Source organism: Ursus americanus, chromosome 3 (genome assembly GCF_024610735.1).
Source record: "Ursus americanus isolate L20-20 chromosome 3, mUrsAme1.1.p, whole genome shotgun sequence".
Taxonomy (NCBI): Eukaryota; Metazoa; Chordata; class Mammalia; order Carnivora; family Ursidae; genus Ursus; species Ursus americanus.
The window spans coordinates 97807162-97833386 of NC_142129.1; the positions used below are offsets into that span (position 1 = coordinate 97807162).

Below are 26225 nucleotides of genomic sequence, written 5' to 3' on the forward strand. Positions count from 1 at the left end.
TACGTGCCCTCCTCACTACCCATCACCAGCCTATCCCATTCCCTCACCCCCCCCCTCAAGCCCTCAGTTTGTTTCCCAGAGTCCATAGGTAAATTTTTAAATTTCTATAGCAAAATTTTTAACAGATGAAGGGCAGGAACACCAGAGTGCGCCTCCTGCTGGGAGTGGGGAGCAAGGACACAGGTCTGCATCCATGCCCCTGGGCGGCCCGGCCCACGGCCACGGGAGCAAGGCTGCGGGGCGTGCATCAGCCCACAGGATATTAGCGCTGAGAAGGGCCTGTGCATCGGGACCCCTGCGAAAGCCACGGTGTGAGTGTCCCCAGACTAGCCTGCTGGCACACGCCCAGTCGCCCCATCTCTGCAGCCAACAGCAACACCAGCCTCCAGACCCTGGAGGGAGGCAGACCCGTCCCCAGCCGAGCTGGCCCAGGTGAGGACACACTCCACCGACTCCAGACTCCAACCGTGGCAAATGATCCAGCTCTGTGGCTTGAAGCCACGAAGGTTTGGGGTTGTTTGTTCTCAGCAATAAATGATAAAATGTAAACAAAATCATATTTCTTCCGTGTGCCCCTGCCTTGCTAATGAAAAATTACCAGCTTGTGCTCTCGGTCCGTCTCAATTGCAACAGAGGCAGAAGTTCGTAATGGAGCGTGGACAGGATGGGTAGCAATCCCTCTTCGGCCACTGGCTAGCTGAGCCCGCCCCGCACCACGCTGACCCTGAGCCACGTTCTCCCCTCTTTAAACTGAGACTCTAATGACTGCCCGCCATCCAGGATCTCTAGAAACCAGACAGAAGGTGCACGCAGTGCAACAGAACCTAGGCAGACGCCTGCTCTCCAGGACAGCGCTTCCTTACCCGTCCACCAGCCCCTGCTGCTTAATGATCCGGTGGGACTCCTCCCTGGAGATCCTGCCGTGAAACCAGTGCTGCGTCCTATGAATCACTGCGGGAGGGAAGAGAGAAGGAGGGCAGATCGGCTTCCCTGAAGGCACAGCAAACTGGCGATCTGCGCGCACGGCTACACCCCTGGGGGTGCAGGCAGGGCCCCACCAGTCTGGGGAGGCTGGGGAGGGATGGGAGCGGTTTCATCTTCGTTGTGCATAAAAGTATCAGGCCGCCGGGCCGCACTTACCTGTACTTAGGGTGGAAGGGTGGAGGGGACTTTGGCTGCCTAGGATATTCATCCGTGTGCTTCGTTTCTGCGGAAGAAATGCCCGTGTTAGTGCTAAGACAGCAGACCGACACGGCCCACCAGCCACCGGGGACACACACGTCGGGGGGAGGCCTGGCTGGGGTGATGGGGCCCCTTCCGTGGAGGGACAGCCACCCAGCTGCCCCGTCTGACCACCATCGTGAAAACAGAAGCATCCGGGGAATCTGAATGATCCCAGGACTGACGCACACAGAAGACGCACACAGTGAAATTCCGGGTAAGTTCTGGGAGAAAAGCATGAGCTTCTCCACTGAAAACACTGTCCTTACAGAGTCTCCGGGCTGTGGGGACGTTCCTTTCCAACACGCTCTGAAGCTAAGGTTCAGGGACCTCTCTGGGCCAGAGCGGCGGACTCGGGCTTTGTACGTTGTCTGCCAATCTCAGAGAATTTGAAATGAGGGTGACATTCTTCCATCGGGAGGTCAGGAGCATGAGCCTCCGACGGAAGAGACTGTCCAAGGCCACCAAGCTGGTTAGTGGTCGAGCCACGATGTGAGCGTCCAGCAGCCACACGAGGGTGGGCTCCGTGCTGTCCACACACGGCCACTGACCACCACCAGCAGGAGCAGGTATGTGTGGGAGCCACAAGGTCAGAAGGCTCTGCTCCTGCCCCACTCCTCCCATGGGAGCCGGGAGGGTCGTGGGTGCTGGCAACATGGAGGAGCCCCGAGCTGAGACTCAGAGGCCACCCTCCCCTCCCCAGCACCTCGCCCCCCTACGGCACCCACAGGGCCATTCTTCTTGGAGATCAGTGTGTGTGTGGGGGGTGCCACCCGCGAGGGGGCCTGTCCACGGGACTGGCTGTGGCCTTACCCTCCAGGCGTGGCCTTCCTCCAGGGCTGCGCTCTGGGCTTCGGCCGGGTTCTCGATCACTCTTCCTGTTTGCCCAGAAAAATCCATCGCTACGAGGGAGTTCTCAGAGACGCTGCGCTGGAAGGAAAGGCCACAAGTTCTTAAAATGTAGGGAACCGGGCCCCGGCGGCACTCGGGGAGGTTGGTGCAAAACCATCCTGAAGGAGGCCGGGAGGGGGTGACGGGAACACCCCGCCCCCCACTCTAAGGTTCAGGTGGAACTCAGTAGCAGGAGGGCCCTTGAGCTAAAGACGGCTTTCATTTCTCTTGAGGGGGTAAGAGACACTCTAGCCCCCTCGTGGCATCCAAATGCCACTGGAGGCCGTGGGGTGCCGCCGGGTTGGGCGGTGGGGCTCCTTGCAGGCCCCCAGCCTGTACAGGAACACATCAGAGAAGTGGAAACGCCGGGGAGAGCTCAGCCCTCACCAGCCACCAAGTCCCCCCCAGGGGCTCAGCTCCGGGCGATGTGCGGACTCTCCCCATGGACACCTGGCCTCCCCCAGAAAGGGGCCTGGAGGAGCTTCAAGGTCGTGTTTTGAGAGGAAAGTGTTCTTGCACCTCTGGGAAGGAGAGTACGTCCTGAGAACAAGGACACTCACTCCCAGCTCCAAGCGCTCACCAGGGAAGGCTCCAGCCTACCCGTGCCCACGGTGCCACGGCCGACCCGGGAGGGAGCTGGACTGGCCGGTGACAGTCCCTGAGCCCCTGAACAGCCAGAGGCTGGTGCAGGCTCCGTCCCCAGCAGTCACACCGCTGACCAGACAAACCCGGCTCCCCGCAGGGACGGGGCGCCACACACAGCCCGCTCCGGCTCCTGGCGACCACCCGTCCTGACACCACCCGCGCTCCGCTGTGACGCTGCCGCTGTACTCACCACCGGCGTGGAGAAGGAGGGGAGCAAGGCCTTCCGTGGGGGCGGGATCCTGAAGTTCTGGTAGAGCAGCACCCCGTACTGCAGGGGGAAGGCCAGCGTCAGCCGCGGGGCCCCAGGAGCCCCCCCAAGCCCCGGACACGGCAGACCCTGCAGGGAAGGACCGCGCGGAGCACCGAACAGGGAGCGATACCCCAGCCGCCGCCGTGAGCGCACAGGCTCGCTCCTGCATGACCGTCCGTCCCACCCCTACCCCCGCTCGTGACTGGCTTGCTCACGTTGGGTGGGCAAGGGAGAAGTAGGCAGTGACAACGTAATAATAAGATCGAGGGGCGCCTGGGGGGCTCAGTTGGTGAAGTGTCTGTCTGCCTTCGGTTCGGGTCCTGATCCCAGGGTCCTGGGATCCAGTCCTGCGTTGGGCTCGCTGCTCAGCGGGGGAGTCTGGTTCTCCCTCTGCCTCTCCCCCTGCTCGTGCTTTCTCTCTCTCAAATAAGTAAATAAAAAATCTTTAAAAACATAAGGAAAAGGACCGAGCACCACAGTCACCCTTACTGCGTGCTGCTATGGGCCAAGCACTGCTCCAAGCACTTTATTCCCTTTACCACTCTCCACATGAGGAAGTGTGTCCTTTATCCCCATCTTACAAGTAACAGACGGAACAGGGAAGTGAGGCAGGGTGTTCAAGGTCATGGTAAAGTAAGGGTCTAGATTCGATTCCCCACCGGCAGTCCACGCTGCCTTGTCAATGAGTGCCTGGGCAATGAGCGGAGTCCGCACACCCGCCTGCGCCCCGGGCCCCTACTTGCCCACATGGAAAAGAAAGAAGGTTGGGCAAGGAGACACAGTTATCAAGAGGTAACTCATTTCCAGCTCTGACCCTACAGGGTACCCTCCAGTGTCCGGAACAGAAGTGCTGGGACACCACCAAGAGGTCTACCATGCGTGTGCTGATGCTCCCAGAAGACGGGGGATGGGCTACGAGAAACACTGGTGAACTACTGGCCCAGCATTTTCCAGAATGGATAGAAAAACGACAGGGTACAGGTTCCAGGGGCTGGCTACCAGGGAGAAACCCACGCCCAGGCACATCCTGGCACAACTGTGGAAAACAGAGACAGAGAGACAAACACAAGCGGGAAGAGCGCACGCCACGGTCACAGAAGCCACACGCGGAGGACAGCTGAGTTCCATGGACACGTGGAGAGAAGGCAGTGGAATGGGCCAGGGGGGTGGGCGGAAGTGACCCCACGGTCCGTGGACAGTTCCCTCAACAGTGGAGGTGAGACAGAACTACAGCAGACAAACCCAACTCGGGCAATGGAAGCCACTGCTGGCAGACCCACGCTGGGAGAACTCTGTGTACCTATGGTCCCTGAGAGGGACACAAAGCCAGGAGAGAATTGGTGTAGACATGCAGGGAATTCAAATAACGATAGAGTCTCTTCTAGGTCCTAAGTGGCTGAAGATACGGGAAGAACCAAAGTCTAAGACGAGATACTTCAAAGGCTTCTCACACCGGCCCAGACACGGTGGGGACACCTGGGCACGCTGGGGTCCAGCGAGGGGAAGGTGCGCACTGTGACTACCAGGAGACCACCAGGGAAGAGAGAAACAATGTGGACGGAGGTTAAAAATAGGAATAAAAACAACTGATGAGTCTCCCCTGACAAAAAAAAATATTGAAAATAGAGAAAAAGAAGCATACAGGCTGGTGGGACAAAGTGAAAACAAACAGCAAGAGGCAGACGTAAGCACAATTATTAACAATCCACTGAAGGATATCCTTCCCAAGAAATAATGCCAATTAGAACATGAAGATGATCAGAGGGGAAAATACGGTTACGCCATGTTTGTCAGAGACGCGCCCTGAATACAAGGACCCGGAAAGGCAGAGAAACAGAGAAGAGGAGAAACCGTGCACACGCCACTCGAGAACGTGCTGGCGTACCTACAGCAATGTCAGGCGGTAAGACTTCGGGCAGGCAGCACTGATGCGGATGACAGAGCAGATTTCAGAAGGACCGAAGAATCGGTGTCAAGGAGGTGTCAATACTCTAAACCAGTGTGACCGGATAACACGCACCGTGCGTGTACGTGTATACGTGTGTGTATTCATCTAAGATGTGTCTGTGGGGTGTGCATGCACACACACGTACGTGCAAATACTCTGAATCGAATAATTACACAAACGTGACAAACAGCAACTAAACTAGAGGCAACGTTTTAGTCTGAAACATAGCTGAAAATGTAAGGCTTAAATCAATGATCTAAGGATCTTTCAAAACGGTATAGAAAAATCATCAAACTAAGGCCAAAGAAAAAATAAGAAGGGAAACACACACACACCGTCTTCAGGATGACCCCAAGACTGTTCTCCGTTCCCATAACCCACTCAAAGGACTCGTCCTTGACCCAGGAGCTTATCTTTAAGTAGGTGTCAAACTGTTTTACTTGCATCGTAGCCTTTAAATATTATTTTTGCCTTCATTATTAAAGAAGTTATCTATTTCCCACACTTATTTTTTGCAGTTCCATGACTAGGAATTCTTGTTTTTCCCACTTTCACATAAATATTCCAGCCTTCAGAGCGGTAGTTTTATTGGTGTAAGTGCCTGACAGTTTTTAGATTATTAACCCTCCGTACACAACCTACAGTGCCAATTACTTAATATTATTTTCCTTTTTATTTTAGGTGAGTGGGTTTTAAAGACATACTTATGGTCCAATCAATCTTTTTCCTTTACACTTCCTTCTATTGCATGAAAAGAAGACTGCATAGCCATAGAATTATTCGCTCCCTTTTCTGGCAATATCTTTATTTCCTATTCATATCTGCTTGGATGCGACACCCTCAGACATTTTCTCAAAGGAGACAGGTGAGCAACAGCTGGTGTTCTGCATCTGTCTGTAGAGGGACCGCAGGGATGCTCCCACATTAAGGAGAATGGCGACTCTTGGCTCTAGGGACTCAATGTGTGCCATGTTGGAAAATGGCCTCCCCCTACATGTTGTCCTATGGGTGGTGAACACAGTAACATAAATAACATGCCAATCCCTTTCTCTTGCAATGGACTTAAACATTTAACATTTACATTCTTTTTTTTTTTATTTTTTTTTAAAGATTTTATTTATTTATTCGACAGAGATAGAGACAGCCAGCGAGAGAGGGAACACAAGCAGGGGGAGTGGGAGAGGAAGAAGCAGGCTCACAGCAGAAGAGCCTGATGTGGGGCTCGATCCCATAACGCCGGGATCACGCCCTGAGCCGAAGGCAGATGCTTAACTGCTGTGCCACCCAGGCGCCCCTAACATTTACATTCTTAAGCAAGATAGAAGTTTATTTCCTTGTGTAAAGATTGCACAAGGGTTTGGGGTCACCATTCATATTACCAGGCTCAACTCCAGGAACACAAAGTGAGTACAAGATGTGTTTTCGACCTTGAGGGAGCTACGGTCTTGTAGGAGGTATACGAATAAGCCACAGTGTTATTCAGTTATTAATGGAGAGGAGAGGAAATCTGAGCAGGTTCTCGAGGGATGGTGTAGCCCCAGGAATAGGATGCTGACCAACATCTCCATGTGAGGTGCTGGTTCCCTGGTCTGTTACCGTTTGCGTGGCACAGAGTTTGAACGTTCCCGGAAACTTAGAGAAACTCATTTAAAAAAAGAAATGTGGTTATATTTTGCCTTCTGGATTTTGCAGTCAACTTTAAGGTTTCTTTTGTTTTTGCACACATTTTCTTTTGACTTTAGAACACAATAGTAGTTAGGGAAGCACAGTAGGTATTTCCTCTCCTCATCTGAAGAGTTACTGGTTTTTATGCACCTTTGTTTCTACTCCTGATATATTTCACTCGTCCTCTCATTTTGTCCTGCTCTCGTCGTTCATGCTGGTGTGGCCAGAAAGCCTGCCACACAGCACAGGGAGTGCAGGCAGGCGTGGGGATGGGGAGCGATAGCACAGGGCTGGGCAAGCAAGGGCTTCTGAGCAGAGGCGCTTCAGGCATCCTGCAGGGGGCGACTCTCTGACATTTAAACTGTCTCGGACATTTAAACTGCACGTGTGTGCTGGTACGTAGCTACAGCAGACCTTCCTTACAGAAACCCATGCTCATGAAGCCATACCTCCCTCCTGGGGAGGAATTTCTACGGCAGTTTCAGAAACTTCTAGAAGTGGGGGAGGAGATAATAGAGCACACTAACAAAGTTTAATGCTCCCCCCACAACCCCCTATGGCTATGAAATTATTTAACAAACCACGTAATAGGAAGGAATGAGGAACAGCAGCAGATACTACCCACTGGCTTTCTCCCCTAAGCATATCTGAGGACAGCAATGCCCGTCTTCTATGTAGGCTCAATCAAGCTCCTCTTTAAAGAGGATCTGTGATGGTACTTAAAGGCACAGAAAGGTCCTTGGTTAATTCAAAGTAAGATGTTCCTCTCCAACAAGCCCTGAGACTTTAATACAATGCAAATTGCTATTGCAATATTAGGCATCACTCAGGAGTGACTCCTGGATACACCGGGGTCAGCAGAAAGCCAATGCTTCCTCCAAGTGAGGACACGTACGTCTGACCCCCTTCTGGGGAACAGGACAGTCTGAGGGCTAAAGCTCGGGGGACCTGCCATCACTTAGTACTGACAAGACCTCCTCTGGTCAACCGTAAAAAGGTGCAGCCCAATGTCTCGTTAGTCTGTGCTGGCGAGATCCCTGGGTCTCTGTCCCAAGACCCAGACTCTCTGAGGTCCAAGCCCGCATCCCCTGACCCTGCTGCCCCTGGGTCGATGCCAGCCTTGCCCAGGACACAAGGCAGACAAGAGGGAAGAAGAACTTCAAAAAAAAAAAAAAAAAGAAAGAAAGAAAGGTCACAGCCAGACACAGGAGTTTGGGTGGTTCCTGCTGTCACTCAGCTCAATTTTTCTGAGCATCTGTGATGTTCTGAGTGCCAGGCAGCCCTGGCTCTCTGAGAGGATACAGGGGGACACCAGGCAAGATGATGTCCAGACTGAGACCTGGCAAAGAGCAAGCATAGGGAGGGCGGATGGATCAACCATCTCCCGGTCAGGTCCCCGGTCAGGGAGACAGACAGTGAGGGACCTGAGTCTATGCTCACATCCAGAGCTTGGGACGGGAGCTAGGCTGAGAGAACAGGAGGCATTTTATAAGGTCTCCCCATGGCTTCAAACGGTCCCAACCCCCGGAAGAAAATACACCCCATTCTGAAGGTAACATCAGAGTGCAAGGTGAGGGGCAATGGTCTTCTGATTACGCTTCCCGCTCTGAGACCAAGACAATTCGAGACAGGACAGGGAGTGGGGAGGGCGAAGTAAGGAATTCTCACGTGGGGTAAAGTCTATCAGCCTGCTCGGTGGTGGCAGGACACTGTGGCACATAACCAGCTGGGACCAAAGGCACCAGTCAGCTCTGCGTCACCTGACACTGGCTCAAGAGCCCGTCGCGGCCATATTGCAGTGGCCGTTAGGTCCTGCCCCAGCTCCTTCAGGAATGGCACTTTGGGATGTGGAGTCTGGGGCTGATTGGAGGCAACAGGGCCATGTGCAGACATGGATGGGTGTCCCCTTCCTGCTGGCTCTCAGGAAGGGCAGCGAAGTGCCGTGGCCAGCTCTGGAGCCCAGTGTTGGGTTCCGGAGCCAACTGTGCGCAAACCAGCAGCCCCCAAGCCCCGGCCCCGGGGGCGGGACGCGACGGGCTTCAGGTCTGTCATCGGTCCAGTGAGACGATGACAGCATGCACGCCGCCCAGCTGTGGCGAGGGGAGGGGCCACAGGGTAGAAGTGATGAGCAGCGTGGCCCACAGCAAATGCTCAGGAACGTTCCTAATACTATGCTAACATCCGACGGGACACATTCCTGTTGGCGTGAATAATAACGTTGGACGTTACCGTCATTGCTCATTCTGCACATTTCCCTCCCTGTGCCTGGTCCTCCTATGCCAGTGCCCAAGGACAGTCCTGTTCTGTCCTGTTCCGTCCTGTCCGCCGGCCCTGCTTCCTCATGCGTGAAGCCGAGGGGGAGACCTCATGAAGCACCGAACCCACAGTGTCATAGATGTGCTCCCACTTCCTCTTCTGCTTTTTCCAAAATATTCTATACACCCGCAGAGCCAAAAAATCACACAAATACAGAAACCATTCAAGGTGTCCCTCCCACATCTGCTCCCGTGTGTGTGGGTCCGTGCCCGCCCTCCCCCAGCAGTCCCAGCGAGTGCTCCCGTGCACACCAGCTATCGCACACATGTATTTCAGCTTCTCCTTTCCTTGCTCCTGCAACAAAGGTAGCACTTTGCTTTTTAATTCTTAACAATATATCCTGGGAATTTCCCACAATACACTCCAGAGAGAACCTCGCTCTTCGGGTCACTGAGGTGTACTCCTCTGAACGGACATCCCGTAACTTGTAAAGCTGGCTTGTAAAGGAGTCGCCTCTGATCTACGATGCCCTGTACCAACACTAACGTCTCCTCCCTGGTTACAAAACAACATTTTACACTTAAACCTTCTTTGTTTTATCGGCAGCAAAAATAAAACAAGGCACGGGCCTGGGAAAGAGAGGCTTACAGGATGCCTACCCTTAGGGCTCATGTTCTCTGGCATCTCCAGGGGTCGTGGGCTCCGCCTCCTTCTCCGCCCTGACTCTCTGCCCAGCTGGAAGCTTCAGTGAAGGTTGGGGTTTTCGTAGAGATTCCTAGACCCTGGCACAGGTCGGCCACCTGACTGAACCAACTTCTCCTGACGCCTTGCCGTTCACCTTGCACAACCACCATGCACAGCCACTGTGCGATGCCCACGGACTTTACATACGTAACTACAGCCACGTGGGGCATGGATATACACAAGGGACATTCTGTGGGAACGCAAGTGAGGTGTTCTCTGCTGTCCATCCGGCACCACGGTGAGCTGCACAGTGTGTCACGTTTCCCTTTGTGGCCCCAGCTTTTTGGGAAGCTAAGAGCCTGATGCTCAGCCTCGGAAATCATTAACTCTCCTGACGAGCTATTTGCTCTCTCCCTGTCTCCTGGTCTGGTCTTTCTAGTCCTATTTCTCTAGGCCACGGGCTCTCAGCCGGCGCAGTGCCCCGCTCCCAGGCCCCCCGGGACATCTGGTCATATCTAGAGATGTTTTTGGTGGTCTCAAGTGGTTGGGGTGCTCCTGGCATTGGCAGGAGAGACCGGGGAGCTGCCCTGCATCCTACCAAGTCCCTGAACGTCAGGTGCCGAGGCCGGAAGCCAGCTGACTTTTTTTTTTTTAAGACTTTATTTATCTGACAGAGAGAGAGAGACAGCCAGCGAGAGACGGAACACAGCAGGGGGAGTGGGAGAGGAAGAAGCGGTCTCCCAGTGGAGCATGGAGTCCGATGCGGGGTTCAATCCCAGAACGCCGGGATCACACCCTGAGCTGAGGGCAGACGCTTAACAACTGAGCCACCCAGGCGCCCCCGGCTCTGACCTTTCTAACGCGAAGCATCTGTGAGAAGCCTCTGAGACCCTGTTTGGAAAGACGTGCGGGCACACGGGGCCGGCGCGCCATCGGGAGGGCTCTCCACAAAGAGAGGCACAGGCTGCGCAGGACGCCGCATACCTTGAGAAGCCTGCACGCCGTCATCCAGCACGTTCTGCCTTGCTCATCTTCCGCACACAGCAACCGCAGCTCTTTCGTCTCGTTCCTAACTTTGTTTGGCTACAGGAGGTAAGAGGGGACTCAGTGAGTGGGACACGGTGAAGGTGGAGCAGGCCCGTGTTGGGCAAGGCTGGGTCTGACGCACACCAACCAGCAGGGCGAGACCAGAGAGGGTGCCTCCTCCGCCCGACATGGACCAGCCTGGGTTGTAGTCACGAGTGCTCAGCCGGCCCCAACAGGGGGACCCCAGAGGAGACAAACTCTCACAGGGGAAGGTGGTGGGTGCCATGGGGACAAGGGGGTGCCTAGGTCTGTGCGGGGAAAGCGGGATTCGACCAGAGAGTCAGGCCCGGAGTTATGCAAGAAAAGATATCTGGTCGCCTCCCAGAAAGACAGGTGGCGGCCGAGGAAGGGCCCCTGCAGGGCTCAGCCAGCGAGGGGAGAAGCCCCTAAGGAGCTCAGGGCCCATGGTGTATCTGAGTGGCCCCAAGCACGGACCCATGGAAGGTCCAGAGAGTGAGGCCAGCATCACCCCAGAGATGGGGGATTAGCGGGGCAAGCAGTCTGGGGCAAGTGGGGGATCACTGTCACACATGCTGCTGTGGAGGGACGGCAGGTGCCCCCATGAAGAGGCAGGGTTTACCTGGCGATGGGGGAGAACCGCTGCAGGTATGGGCTGGGGAAGGTGGGGACCCTGGCCACCTGGGCTTCAATGGCCCCCAGCCAGCCCTGAGGCTGCCCTCATGCTGATCTTCTGTGCACCCTGGGCCCTAGGGCTCCTGCTACTTGCAACCCCAAGAAGCTTCCCCAGGTGAAGTACAAGCTGGTATCTTAGGGAGCAGCATGCCCCTGCTCCCTGTCCTCTCCTCAGGCTGGGGTGCAGCCCTGACTCAGAAGTCAGCCCGGCTGGGGGACTCTAAGCACACTCACTGGTGACTGGATGTGAGCGATGGGGCTGCTTCAGCTCCCACCTGTGAGCACCTCGGAAGATGCAGGAAGAGGACGGAGGGAGAATGCTCAGCGGAGCACCTTGTGCGCAGGGAGTATGCAGCAAATAGCATCTACCGTGACCATGACCAACATCAGCACGGCCTCACCGGGCAGAGCGGGCCCTGCGCACAGGAGTGTGTGTGCACGCGTATGCACGTGTGTGCACCCACCTCCTCGCACTCACATGGGTGTGTACATGTGCGCACGCATGTGCATCTTCTTGTATTCACGCGAATGTGTGCACGCGTGTGCACGTGTGTGCATCTCCTTGTATTCACATAGGTGTGTGCACGTGTATGCACGTGTGTGCACCCACCTCCTCGCACTCACATGGGTGTGTATGTGTGCACACGCATGTGCATCTCCTTGTATTCACGCGAGTGTGTGCACGCGTGTGCACGTGTGTGCATCTCCTTGTATTCACATAGGTGTATGCAAGTGTGCACATGCATCTCTTTGTATTCACGCGGGTGCGCCCATGTGTGGGGTGTGTATACATGTGAGCATATGTATGTGTGCACATCTGTGTTTGTATAGGTGTGTGCATGTGTGCACATGTGGAAATACGCGTGAGGACGTGCTCTCACACACGTGTGCAGAAGCAGGGCAGGGGGCACACCCACTGTCCCAGGGACTGGAAGCCCATATGGAAAGTGTCAGCTCCCGGCACTCTGGAGGCTACCCAAGTGACAGGCTGGGGGTCACGAAGCCACGGAGCCTGTGGACACACACCGCCCGTCGCGCCCCCTGCTTCTACCCGAGGTGCTAGCTACTCAGGGATCGACACGTCGTGAGCGCACAGGAATGAATCCATCCACCGTGAGCCTGAGCTTATGTTAGAAAATAACCCAAACAACCCCTGCACCAAGAAAGCAGTTTGCGGTTTCATTGTGAAGCCCCAGCGGGATGCCATCGGGAGCGGCAGCCCCCAGACAGGGCGGGGGTGCGGTACCTTTATGCAGAAGCCGTAGTCAGTGGGGGCGCCGTATTGCTTCCTGCCGGCGATCAGGGAGAAGACGCTGCTCTCCTCCAAGCCCCCGAGCAGCTGCAGGTGTCGGGGCTCCTGCGGAAGAGGGGGGCCAGCTTCACAGGGGAGAACTTCCCAAGCACAGCCAACAGCAGACGCTCGCACGTGCTGGTCAACAGAGGGCAGTCTGCGCACACTGTGCGTGCATTCCTCTCTGCAGGTGCTAGGCTAAGACCACACACACCCAGCCCTCCCCAAGGGCACCCACCTCCCACGACTGTGACAACGGGGGCGCCTGGGAGGCTCAGCTGGATAAGCATCTACCTTGGGCTCAGGTCGTGATTGCAGGGTCCTGGGATTGAGCCCCGCTTTGGGCTCCCTGCTCGGTGGGGAGCCTGCTTCTCCCTTGCCCTCTGTCCTCCCCCTGCTTGTGTGCTCTCTAATAAATAAAATCTTTAAAAAAAACAAAACCCCACTGGGACAACCTATTTGATACTCTGCCATATCAAAGCCCCCTAACCAAACATTCAAAGTGAAAACCAGGAGAACATCTGCAGCCTACGTTCAAAGTGAAGAGTGCGCTGCAGGGCTCGGCCCACGCCGCCTCTGCTGCCTTGCTGTGTGGCGTCCAGATGTCCCACGGTTTTCCCACCGACAGCCTGTCCCAGACTTGTCCCCAACCCTCCATCGTCCCAGTTCTACCTCCTGCTCTGGGTTCAGCAACCACGAGGGCGCTGGGAAGTTGGGAGATCAAGTTGTCCTTCCCGCCCTGTACCAGATGGAAGCTTCTCCACCTGCCATGCCCCTCGTCCCCAGCTCACGTGGGGCAGCCGCTGACAGCGCAGAGCAGCTGGAAGGCAGCCTGGCCCTCAGAGCCCTCACCTGGGGTCCCACCGGGCCCTCCCTCCTCTCTGCTGGCAGGAGTGGCACATGCCGGCCATGGTCTGCGGGGCCCTCTCCCGCTTCAGGGCACGCTCACGCCATCACAAGAACAGTGTGCAAGCAGGAGTGTGCAAGGACACCAACCAGCAAGGTGAGCCCCCAATGCCCCAGCTGTCTTTGGAAGCCTGCAGCTGCCTGTTCTGTTTCTCGCCTCCTCTTCCCACTGGAAATACATGCACACCTCCAATCTCTTCCCGGGGGTATCTACGATAACGCGTACTAGCTGGCAACAATCCATCAGCCATCCCGCGGCCAGCCTGGATGCTAACTTCCAAACTATGGAAACTGAGTCAGCTTCCTTCAGGGACTCAGGCCGCCAAGGAGGCTCTGTTCCCAAGCTACAGAGGGGGCCAGGGCTGGCCGGCCTGGGGGCGCAGTGGTGAGGTGCCCTGGGGGCCTATAGGTCTGGGCTGTCGCCTGGCTTCTAAGGGCGACCAGCGGGCCAGGAACTCGGACTTAGCTGAACCAGTTATCATAAGCCTGGGGAACCCTGATGTGTATGTTCAAGTGAAGCCGCATCCACACTGAATGCCCCCGGCCTGGTGTGACGGCGGGGGCCGCAGCGGCTTTAAAACCCACCTTGGACGCCCCCTTCGTGGAGCAGTAAAGGCCCGACCTCCGCAAACACACATACAGCTTTCTCCACGACTTCCTCCCCAGCTCCTTCACGTGCAGAAAGCCCTGGATTTCAGGAGAACTACTGGAGTTCAGAAAGTTCTGTTGAAGAGATGCGTCAGAGTCAGATGCTGCTGCCGTCAGCAGGGAGCAGGCGCGTCCTACTGCCACCGCGGGCATTTTCACATCGTCTGAATCACAAAAACACTCTTTTCTTTGGTCAAAGCAAGCATTTTCAAACAATAGTTTTCCTTTCAAAAATCCTAAAACCCCAGCCAATGGGCCTCCCTAACGCTGACCAAAAACGGGAAGTCACAGATTTCCCTGTAAGACAGCAGGGTTAAGGGCCCTGCACTTTCTCAGGGTCTTCCATAAAACATGCAGCCCAATCATCAGAGTCAGGGCGACAGGAAGCACCGGGAGCAGTGTGGACGGAGACCAAGCATGTCCCTTTCAGTGTGTCGCCTTCCATGGGAACGTGAGCTGATGGTTCTCTCCAGCAACGCCTGGGTGATGCCGCTGTCCGGGCTGACCCCTCCCACGTGCAGCACAGCTTCCTCGGGAAACCGAGGTCAGAAGCCAGGTCTGGGAGTGAGGTTGGGGCAGTGACAGTGGTGGGTCCTCTACACTGGACTGTGAGGGGACATGGCTCCTCCCGCACGGGGGACGGGCCAGTGGACAGAGTCCGCAAGCACCCTCACTGAGCACACAAGCCATCCCAAATCAGGCACCAAGCCATGTCACCCTCACGGCCCGGGAGAACCACACGGCAACAACTCTGGCTGGAGCAGTCAAACGCTATGGTCAGGGTCGGGGGGCTTTGGGAGAGATACTGGAATGGAGCTCTGAAACCCTCACCGTGTGGGAGCTGAAAACACACCTAGTGACTCAGAGAGTGGACAAAGGAGGACAGTGGGCAGAATTCTGTAGGAACTAAATTTTAGCGGTTTCTCTTGTATCTGATGCCGCCTGGATAGTGTTGGCTGCCTTCGTGAATGGTCTGTTCTCTCACTTAACACCCTGTGAACAGACACGTTTCTCGGGGCACAGCAGTAATAGTCCCCTTCCCGACTTTCCTGGAAGCACGTGAGCAGGACTCAGCCAGAGGCCCCCCCATGGGGAGGGGCTGGGGAAAGGCCAGGTTTTCTTGGAAAGACTTCAGAAGGCAGAGGGACAACGAAGACAGCTACAAAACTAACTTGAACATACACTCTGCTGCCTCTTAAAGGGTTTCATGGCAGCCCAATCCTTTCTCACGATAAGGGGGCTCCGTCTTGGGGTGGAGATCCCCAGGGTGGCGGCCTGACCCAGGCCCCGCGCTCCGGAGGAGAACGTGCCGGCCTGCGGCTTCTCTCTCCTGCCCGTCTGCTCGCGCTGCTTCTGGCTTGGAGGAAGCTTATCCTGTTTGTAAGAGCTTGTTTCGCTTCGAAGGAGCCTGGCTGCACAAACATTTCCCAAGTCCACCTTGATTTCTGGCTACTCTAAACCCCGTCAGGAGCCCAGGCTAGTACGTGATGAAGAATGCAACCCTGTCAAGGTTTTGGGGAGCTGCCACGGCAGCACGAGAGGACGCCCATCCCGAAACCCTTCCTGGCCCGTACCTGCAGAAGCTGGCTGTGACCGCCGTTTGACTGCTGGCACCAAGTAACCATCTGCTCTGGGAAGAAATTCTAGGGAAATGGGAAACCAAATACAGAAGGGTTAGTTTAAAAGCGGGGAAAGGCAGCCAGTGTTAAAAACATTCCTACAGGGGCGCCTGGGTGGCGCAGTCGTTAAGCGTCTGCCTTCAGCTCAGGGCGTGATCCCAGCGTTCTGGGATCGAGCCCCACATCAGGCTTCTCTTCTAGGAGCCTGCTTCTTCCTCTCCCACTCCCCCTGCTTGTGTTCCCTCTCTCTCTGGCTGTCTCTCTCTGTCAAATAAATAAAATCTTAAAAAAAAAAAAATTCCTACAGGCGTGCGGATGTCCGTAAAGATTTTAAATGACGGTCCCTCTTCCTCCCCTATCCCTCAGTGGGAACGCCTACTTCAAAATGTTGCCATGTTTCCTTAAATGGTGAGCTCGAGGCTGGAGTATCTATCATGTTTAATGTGCATTCGTGCCTCTCAGCATGCACCAAGGCCGAGGCCCGCCACACGGTGTTACGCAAAATTAGTTATCGAATGTCTTACTTTAAATAAAAAAGCAGCTAAACCACCGGCCAGAAGTTGACAGGGGGTCTTCTGCTCACGTCACGACGGCTCAGCCTCATGCCTCAGGACAAGAGCGCATGCTAGGGCAGCAGGAGGCAGCCGATCCTGACAGGTCACAGGACACATGCCCCCGCCACCCCAGAAAAATAAAAAGGAAAGAAAGATCCAGCCCAACGTGCCTGGAAACTCATTCTTCCACAAACCACAAAGTATTATTTGCTATTTGCAGAGAGTAATGAGTTTTTATTCTGCTGAGTATTGAACCAATTTGTTCTAATTTAACCCTGAACTTTGGATATAACTGAAAAACCTGCCCCTCATCTCCCCTGACTCAGAGCTAGCCCCCTGTCCCCCTGCTACCATGGACAGACGCACTCGCTACCCATGGCCACTACAGAGGCATTTAGGTAAGCAGCAGAGACGGAGTTCTGCAAAGACCGCTTTGCGAGACAACAGCCCGGACTCTCAAACCCTTCTGCAACCCCCTGCATCCATCTCATTATGGTATCCTCTGTGCTACCGACCCCAAGGATCAACCCCAAGCTTTCAAGAGTCCCAAACCCCAAACCCAGAGAGAGAAGACTCTCACCGTAGGATTTTTGAAAAACTCGTATTTTGCGTAATTCTTCCTAAATAAAAACTTGCTTTCGTTTGCCATGGTACTCTCCACCTGGACCACCAACTCATGGTCCTCCAGGCACCTTTCTGCAGACAAAAAACATAGGTGTGAGACGACACAGGTGGAAACTGCAAGGTGGCTTTACCCCCGACGACAGCCTCTGGCTAACGTTCCGTTCCTCCATGCCGCGAGCCAAGAGGAGGTCCAGGACTGGACGACATTTAAGTCTCTCTTTCATGCACAAGGGGTCCTGCGACAGGTGGGGTGAGGAACTGAAGTCAGTCCTGACTTCCATATGCTGCTTCTCTGTTTGGCACTGACGAAGGTTGAGGGAGTTAATAAAGACTCCCAGCAAATGATGTTGCCCTTAAATTAAAAGTTTCAACTCTCATAAAGAACAGGGACTACAGTAACTGAGAAAACATCCACAAGACAAGAGTGGCAGGAGGGACCACAGGACGGCAGGTGGGTGAGGGGACAGTGGAGGGGAACTGACATAAAGTGCAAAGAAGGAGATGCCACAGAGCTGGCCTGGACGGAATGAGTGGGTCCTCCAAAGCCCCCTCCTTTCCCACAGCTGGAGCCTTGGTACCAAGCAGAGGATTCTTCAGTAAAAACCGATTTGCAGCCCGAACTTGCCGAGGCAGGGGCTGTCCTCCCTACTGCCGCCCGGAAGTCCGGGGCCACTCCCAGCACCAGCCGCGAGCCATGAACAGGTCCCCCTGCTCTGGGCTGCGAGGGAATCTGCCAGCAACAAGGGACTCATGACTCTGCCCTGCGTGTCCCCACGATAGGAGGGAGGAGCTATGCCTGGGGTGAGTGTGCGATAACGACTGCCGCGTTTACTTTCAGAAAAGGGATTGGCCCAGGCTGGCATTCATTTAAAATGGATTTTCTGGTACAAAACAAATCAGTGATTTGTGTTCCAAAATTTAGTCAGAAAAAACATCTCTGTAGGTACAGGGACAAAGCCAAGCACCCCAAACCAGGTGACGGTTGGTTTACAAACCTGAAATTTTCCACCAGGTAAAATAAGGAAAAACAGACCAGTGGGGTTACAGCGACCTAAGCGAGGACGAGACCACAGCGCGTTCCAAAGCAGAGTGTTAGGTCTGCGCAGGGTCATAAGCCCCAGGGGACCCGTGGGGAGGCAGCAGCTCTGAGGGGCACACGTGGACACATGCACGCCCCCCCCCCCCGAGAGCCGCCTCCTCCCTCCCTACGTCCCTCCCACGAGGCAAGATCCCGGGACAGCTGCGCATAGACTGGGCCAGGGCGGCCGGGCAGATGGGAGCGGGGAACCCATGCACCCGGAACGGGGCGTGCTCCTCTGCTCTGGGTCACTCTGGTGCCGCTCGCGGGGGCGCAGGTACCCACAGGTGAAAACAGAGGCCTCGTGGCTCCCCTACTCCAGCCCGCAGGGGTCCCAGAGCCCTGGGACAGCACTGGGCTCAGCAAGACTGTGTGTGACCCCTTCCCAGAGACCCCATCTGCCACTGGATGTCCACGTGCCAGTTTTCCCAGCTGTCAAAAAGCCACTCTGACAACATCAGCTCAAAGCTCTTTTCTCCAGTTCTCACTTTCTCTATGATTCTAAAAACAGGTTTGTTTTTTTTTAATTTTATTTATTTATTTAACAGAGAGAGAGAGAGAGCACTAGCAGTGGAACAAAAGGAGAAGGAGAAGCAGGCTCTCCTAGCAGAGAGCCCGACGCAGGGCTCAACCCCAGGACTCTGGGACCATGACCTGAGCCAAAGGCAGATGCTTAACCGACCAAGCCACTCAGGCACCCCTAACAACAGGTACTTTCAAACGACCTTGGGTGACTCTATTAAACTATCCTGTTGCCTCCATCAATTTCCTATCATCACAACAGAAAGCGACATTTCATCAGGGTGTTCCCAAAGAATGTTTTGTGCAAATGGAAGAGTCAGACAGTCCTCAAAGGGGATTCGTATTTTTTCAAATTTTTGACACCAAATCCAGCATCTACGCCACCACCCTACTCCACACGCAAAATGGTTACAGAGCACTCGACTCAAAAGGGCAGATCTTACTTCCATGCCTTAAAATGTGCACGGACAAGCGAGTCCTTAGCAGAAACCTGAGCCGCCCGCCCGGGCTGCCGTCAGGATCCCACCTTGCTGCCCCGCTGCTGTGCCTGCACCCGGCATGGTCCACCCACGGCAGGGAGCAGAGCCGGCTGTCAGCACGCTTGCAACAGCTGCTTGGGGCTCTTCAGGACTGGGGACTGTGATCAAAGTCGAGGAGGAGATACCACGGAAAACAACCCTGATGTCTGGACATGCCCGATAAGCAGCCTTCCTTCTAAATATCTCAATGGGGAAAGGACAGCATTCTGGTGCCCTTCCGATAGAATGACAAGGAGACAGAGATGGGAAAGGTCAGCCTTGAAGGCCTTTGTGAGCACCAAGGGCTGAATACAGCTGCTGTTTCTCCTCTGACACCTGTCCGCACATCCCTGTTGCGGCCAAGTCCTCCAGAGGGTGACTACCACACCTTTCTCACCTGGCCAGGTACACACGCAGAGCTGTGAACAGCCCAAAGAGAGAGCTCAGGCTTCTTCCTGGAGGGCTGCAATCTAATTCTTGCAACAACAGAATTCCCCAAATCCCTGGACCTCCGGCAGCTGTCTTCTGGTCACCGTGCTCCATGCTGACCGGTCTGCATGCCCCAGTTCCAGTTTTACAAAATCCCTTTAAAGAAATCGTTTGTTCACGTGACACAGCTGCGGACTGGCTGTTAAATATCCCGACGGGCACTCCATGTGCAGGCATCCCCACGGAAGTGAGCCCTCTGGAGACTCACTGCTCACGTGCTCGGGGCAGACAGCAGGACCGTGCCTGCCCCGTTCCGGACCCTCCCGCTGGACTCGGCGGCCGCTCAGTGGCCTCGGTCAGGGACAGTATTCACAAGGCTGAGAGCTCTACACAAAAGACCAAGGCAAGACCCCCCCCAACAGGTAGGACATGTGGGACTCACTGACATATGTGACACATGAAGACGTCACATCCAGGGAGCGGCTTGCCAGAGCTGGAAGTCACAAGGCACAGACCGTGCTTCCCTAAGATCGTCCATCACTAAGGGCTCTGCCCCAACCTGTCAAACCGCCTCGAGTGGTAAGTGACTTCAGGAGCTGACGCCGGGGCGGGCGTAAGAAAGGCACTGACCAGGGTGTGACAGCAGCATGGCTCAGAGGGAGCGGCAACACTCCCACCATCCAGAGATGCTGCCGCCGAGCACCAGAGGGCGCCTCTGCACCTGCTCCCCCCACCAAGTATGACACCCCCACCAACAGGGGCCGCTGAGGGCTGCAGCCACACACACGCATGCGTGGTCTTCTGCTAGTGCAAACAAAACCATCTGTTCTCAATCCCCACTCCTGGTTGGGATAAAGTTTAATATCACTAAGGATCTAATATTTTTCCTGCGAAGATCAGGATAATAATTGTGCCTTGAAATGCTGAATTCGAAGGCTATCCACAGGCTCAAAGTGCCACTGGAATTAGCTTACTTATGCCTCAATTATCGGGGTAACTGTCTGCCTTCTATCAGCTTACAGACCTGGGGCACTGTCTGCCTGGCCCCGAACCACAGGCCTCGTGTACGTGCAGATCCCCAGAGCATCGCCAACGTGCCAGAGAAAGCGACTTTCCAAAGGGTCCTATCAGTAACTGGGGACGTGGGGCAGGATGGCTCTGTCCGGAGAGTGGGGGTCACCTGGCTGAATGCCAGGACCCAGGAGCAGCCCCAGAACATCATCCTGCACCAGCAAGCACACTCACGCCCGTTTGCGGGGCTCCAGTGCTGGCACTGCACGCGCTTCGCTGATGGGCACGCCCGTGGTGCCTACTCCATGGTGGTGTGCAACAGGCTCCTGGACGTCCACTGTCCCCACTGCTGTTTGTCTGACCCGCGGATGCTACCGAATACTGGAAAGAATAGCATTTCTGCCTCAACAGCAACCTGACCGATTTTAAAAAAGGACAGGCTTGCATCACAAACGAAAGAACACACAGAGAAGATACGGGGGCCGGAAGGCCGAGGCTCTTGGCGGACAGCGGGAGGTTTCTGTGGCTCTGACCTCCGAGGATGGCGTGACTGAGCCTCTAAAAGCTCGCATGTCCTGTGCAGACCTAGGTGTTCAGAGCGTGCTCACTTGCTGCCGACGGAACAGGGGCTGGTGGCAGAAAGGAGCTGAGGAGGAGCCTCGAGAGGGCACTTCACACACTTGCAATCAACTTCACGGACTTTTTGTCAAACAGGATCCCAAATGGGAGCCGAGTGTTCCTTTGTCTTTTTCTTTCATCATTTCTCTTTCTCCCTTCCTTTTTTGTCACTTTAACTTGATTTTCTAAGAAAGTATTATCCCCTTTAGGGGCACCTGGGTGGCTCAGTCGGCGAAGCGTCTGCCTTCGGCTCAGGTCATGATCCTGGGGTCCTGGGATCGAGTCCCACATCGGGCTCCCTGCTCAGCGGGGGGGAGTCTGCTTCTCCCTCTGCCCCTGCCCCTCCTCCCCGTTTGTGCGTGTGTGCGCGCACACTCTCTCTCAAATAAATAAATAAATAAACAAATCTTAAGAAATAAAAAGGTATTATCCCCATAGGGTATGTTAAGTCCATCGTGAGTAAGATAAATAAGGAATAAAGCATAGAACTATCGTATCGCTAAGAATACCATGTGCTTCTTTTTTGAGTTTCTCAGAATAAATTCTTTTTCACATGGGTGATGATTTCCGAAGTTTTACCGTATATAAATTCTTGATCTCTGGCATGATGTTTGAGAAATCAAGGGTACCACAACAAATATGTGAATCAAAATTTCTCACAGTCTTTGTATGTTCGATTTTATTGTGTGTATCTGTCCCCATTTTATACGTGTTTTTGGTGTGGACGAACATATTCTTATCTTTCTACAATTCCTTTCAAAGTGAGATTATTCAGACTTTTGAATGGGCTTCAAGAATACTCATATTTGGGTCCAGGTCCACAGCTGTGTTTAAGTTCATTCTGTGTGTGTGCACGTGTAAATATGTGTACATACACATGCACGGCATGTGCACGTGTCCATACACACTCTTCTGTGCATGTGCACGTGTGCATGTATGTATATATGTGTACATACGCATGCACGGCATGTGCACGTGTCCACGTGTGCATATATGTGTACATACGCATTTGCGGCGTGTGCACGTGTCCATACATGCTGTTCTGTGTGTGGGCACGCGTGCATGTGTGTACGTATGTGTACACACGCATGTGTGGTGTGTGCATGTGTCCATACATGCTCTTCCGTGTGTGCACATGTCCACGTATGCATATATGTGTACGTACGCATGTGCGGTGTGTGCACATGTTCATACACGCTGTTCTCTGTGTGTGCACGTGTGCATGTATGTATATATGTGCACATACACATGTGTGGCACATGCATGTGTCCATACATGCTACAAGGTTCCAACTATTGTTTAATTTCCAAGTTACTCGTGCATCAGCAGATGCTTCTGGCGGCCCCATGAGACCAGTGCAGGTTCTATTCGTGGGTGTCCCAAACTGGAGCCTGACAATGGGCTCACCCGTTCCTGCAGGTGGCACCAGTGAATGCACCTGGCGGGAGAAGGCTACTAGAGATGATGGAGGAAGCTTCTGCTGGCGTGCAAGTGCACTGGAGACGGGCAGGAACAGGAAAGACGAGAGAGAGTGTTCCCAGTGCTAACTGTGAGCTGCACCTGTATCTGACGGCACGGGGAGCTAGAACTCAGTGATTAAAACAACGCCAACTCAGGGGCGCCTGGGGGGCTCAGCCGGTGAAGCGTCTGCTTTCAGCTCAGGTCATGATCCCGGAGTCCTGGGATCGAGCCCCGTGTCAGGCTTGGAGCAGGGAGCCTGCTTGTGTGCTCGCTCTCTCCCTCTCTCACTCTGACAAAAAAACAAAACAAAACACACTGCCAACTCAAATCTCCTAGCATGTTTAGGCTTAGACTGTATAACATCATTCCAGACCTGGAAGGTTAAATTTGATCTACTAATCTTCCAGAAAGGTTCACGAGAAAAGTTCAGAACCATGGGAAGGACTCTGTGATCTGTGTAGTTTTTCTCCTTTAGCACATGGAAGAGATACAGTTGTTGATTCAGAGAAAATTCTGGTTTTAAGTGTGTGCTTGTGATTTTGTAAGCACCATGCGTTATCTGGTAAGAATTTAAACAAAAGTCTGAAAAGCTTCTGGACCTGAAATAGACCACCCGAGCAAGAAACTCCGTAAAACCCAAAACCTCAGTAAGTTCTGTAAACAGTACGTGTTTCAAAATATTCTCCTGCTCTCTACAGACGACACAGCACGTGTGTGCGGATAGTGAGAACACTGTGCACCAGCCCAAAGGTACACCCAGCACTCCAACTTCCGCAGGCCGTCACCGCGGCACCCCACTCCCATGAGGTGGGTGAGTTGCTGTCCGCACGGTGATGCCAGGATGGTGCTCTCCGCCCAGGCCCTGCTAGGCTGCTCTCCCCAGACTGCAGCTGTGCAGCAAGCCCCGAGCACCTGCCATAGCCAGTTCTCCAGGCAAATCACAGACAGAACCTTCTTGTTGTGTTGGTGCCCTCGGGAACGGCTGCTGCCGTCCTCCCAGAAGCAAGACTCTGGAAGCAGATCGGGGAAGGCTGGGAGAGAGGCAGAAGTGTCAGGAGAAACAGGTGTGCAGTGGAGAGGGGACGGCACACAGACGTCGCGCCGTGCGGGCTGGGGCACCGGGCCCCCCAGTGTGCTCCCTACCTAGCCCCAGGTGTGGGTGGTGCTCCACGAGCGTCCAGCTGTTGTCGTCCACACAGTGACTTCTGTAAACCAGCAGCTGGCACAAGTCCCTGGCTGTCATGTCTGCTGGAATCTCCACCACTTTGCTCGTCCCGTCTTCACTGAAGATTTTCACATCCTGCCACATACAAAGGGGACACTTAGAGATGAGCAACTTGGGTTTTCGAGGAATAAACACTGAATCAAAATCAAACAGGAAAGGCAGGCACAGCAGCATTCCAACACAGGTCCTCTGTCCTTCCGAGCAGCAGGCAGCAGCCGGCCGACCGCGCGCCCCGCTGCCCCACCGCGGCCGGGCATGGAAGGTTACACAGGAAGTTCTTGAAATGCCAGGACATCTCGGGGCAGACAGGGCGCACAGCCAAGCCGGCACATACGAGCTGCTTTGCAGCCACCTGTCTCAGAAAGCGCCAGAACTCGTGTCAAATACTGCTGGTGGTCTCGGGGCTGGACGTTTCATAGTGGAACCAACCGCACGGACAAGCACAGCAACCCAGATCCTAACTTCTGAGGAGCCCACCTGCTGTCCGTTCCCAGGCACTGGGGTGCAACAGCCGGCACCCCATCACCCCCCACAGCTCAGTTCACTAAGGTTCAGGGAGAGTCGACACGAATAAAAGTACGAATCTGCTGAAATTTAAAGTATGAAAAAGATGGGGCAGAGTATGAACGCAGTCATAAAATTCTTCGGCCCCCTTCCCCCTGCAAAATGACCAGCCAGCTTCATTTCCAGTTCAAAGCCACCACGAATGACGCGTTCCCAGGCAAAGGGAGAGTCAAGCAGAAATGCCGGGGACCATAAATACCCTCTGCCCAGCGACAGAGCGAGAGGGACAGGGATGCAGCCCCCCCGGGGGGTGGGGGGCACGCGATGCTTTAAAAACAGACACAAAACCTTACCTCAACAGCATGGAAAAAGCAGTCAGAGGAGCAAGACGGCATTTTAAACTGAGATGGTCTCCTGAAAGGGAGTTTGTCCCCGGCTTTTCCGCTGTCCCTGGCAGGCTGGGCCCCTCCAGACCTGCCCCACCAGTAGTGCCCTGTGCAGAGGCGCCGGGAGCCGGGCTGGCAGGGCGGGCTGACTCCGGGCAGGCGGGGCTGCTTCTGCCTCGGGCTCAGTCCGCGAGGTAGTGAATCAAGCCAGGCAGAGCAGACCAATCAGGTCCCTCCTCCCTGTGCCTGATGCAATCGCCCCCCAACGGGCTCCCCACTTCAGGGCTGGTGAGGTGGAGGTAGGACACTCAGGCCAAGAGGCCGGAAAGAGCCCTGCTCCTGTTTTCCTGTGACAGCGAAATGAAACGTGGGACGCCCAGAGCCCGAGCACGGGCGTTCTCTGAATCCAGGCCTGGCTGCCAAGTCTCTCAGAAATCTGGGTCTGTAGCCCGGGGGCACTTGCAACTTCGGAGCAAGAACTCCCGTGGCCTCTGAATGCCAGCTGGTTCTGACCAAGTGGCTGCAGCTCTCTTGCTCCCTCTCTGTCCCTTTTCCCAGGTGCAAACTTTGTCTGGCAGGAGAGGGTGAGTTGTGCGGACAAGTCCCTATTGCAAGGGAGTGAACGCAGGAGCAGGAACTGGGATCGTCCAGCCCCACAAGTACTGTCCCTGCTGGAGGGGAGGCAGGGCCAGCCTGGAGACACAGCTCCCCGGGGGCAGGTCACCACCCCTGCCGGCCACCTCTCAGCCACCCGGAGAAATCCCAGGGGAGCCAATCAGGACTGAGGGACAAGCTTGCAACTCACATGCATTTTTATAGAAACCTACTCATCTCTTTCCGGGAGTTCACATTTCGCTCTACAGAAGTTATACTTCCACGAAACAAATGAAATATTCAAATACAGCTGACATGAGGGAGTCCATAAATGTGACATTTAAACAACGAAAAATGTCTTCTGTCTGTAGGTCAAAACTTAAAAAAAACAAAACCCACAAAAATGCATTAACATGGAAGAGAAACAAATTTAGAAAACACAAATGGGTCCAGATAATTCCTTAGAAATGCACGAATTGTACTGTGCACCATGTCCTCTGCCAAGCCCAGCATGCTCCTGAGACACCTGTGCCCGGGGTCGGAGGGAGTGTCTCTGGGATTACAATCAACATCAGCTTCTCTAGAACACTTCGATCACGTTCAAGTCTGTGTATCGATTTCCCTGCCCCAAATCAGGTCTGGCCCCGGTACTTAATCTTCTATCTGGCCCGAATGCATTTTTCTTTAAACTCACTCTTCCCCTCCCTGCTGCTCACAGCCACCCCCCGGAGGTCTATATATAGTCTCAGTATTAAAAGCTAAGATATGCTCTGTCTCACGGCCAAGTCCATGGCTTTCGGATTCCCAGAGTAGGCTGGGCTGGCAGGCCCGGGGCAGGAGCAGACACAGATGGTGCTCCAGGGACAGGCCCCTTGAAGCCCACGCTGGCCGCTCTGCCCCAGCCACCTCCAGACACAGCAGAGCCTGATGGTCAGCAACGCCACAAACCCCCAAGACG

At 54.6% G+C, this 26225-nt stretch overlaps 1 protein-coding gene across 3 annotated transcripts in view; it reads right to left on the minus strand.

Moving 5' to 3' along the window:
• Positions 1–26225, minus strand: part of GRB10 (growth factor receptor bound protein 10) — a 177974-nt gene that overhangs the window by 10303 nt on the left and 141446 nt on the right. For all 3 annotated transcript variants that reach the window (XM_045788518.2, XM_045788516.2, XM_045788519.2), the window contains 10 exons: positions 23702–23858; positions 16878–16993; positions 15699–15767; positions 14062–14199; positions 12526–12636; positions 10545–10643; positions 2948–3025; positions 2035–2151; positions 1141–1207; positions 864–951 (listed from right to left, as the gene is read on the minus strand). In XM_045788518.2, coding sequence (XP_045644474.1) covers positions 864–951; positions 1141–1207; positions 2035–2151; positions 2948–3025; positions 10545–10643; positions 12526–12636; positions 14062–14199; positions 15699–15767; positions 16878–16993; positions 23702–23858 — 1040 coding nt within the window. The remainder of the gene's footprint in view (positions 1–863; positions 952–1140; positions 1208–2034; positions 2152–2947; positions 3026–10544; positions 10644–12525; positions 12637–14061; positions 14200–15698; positions 15768–16877; positions 16994–23701; positions 23859–26225) is intronic.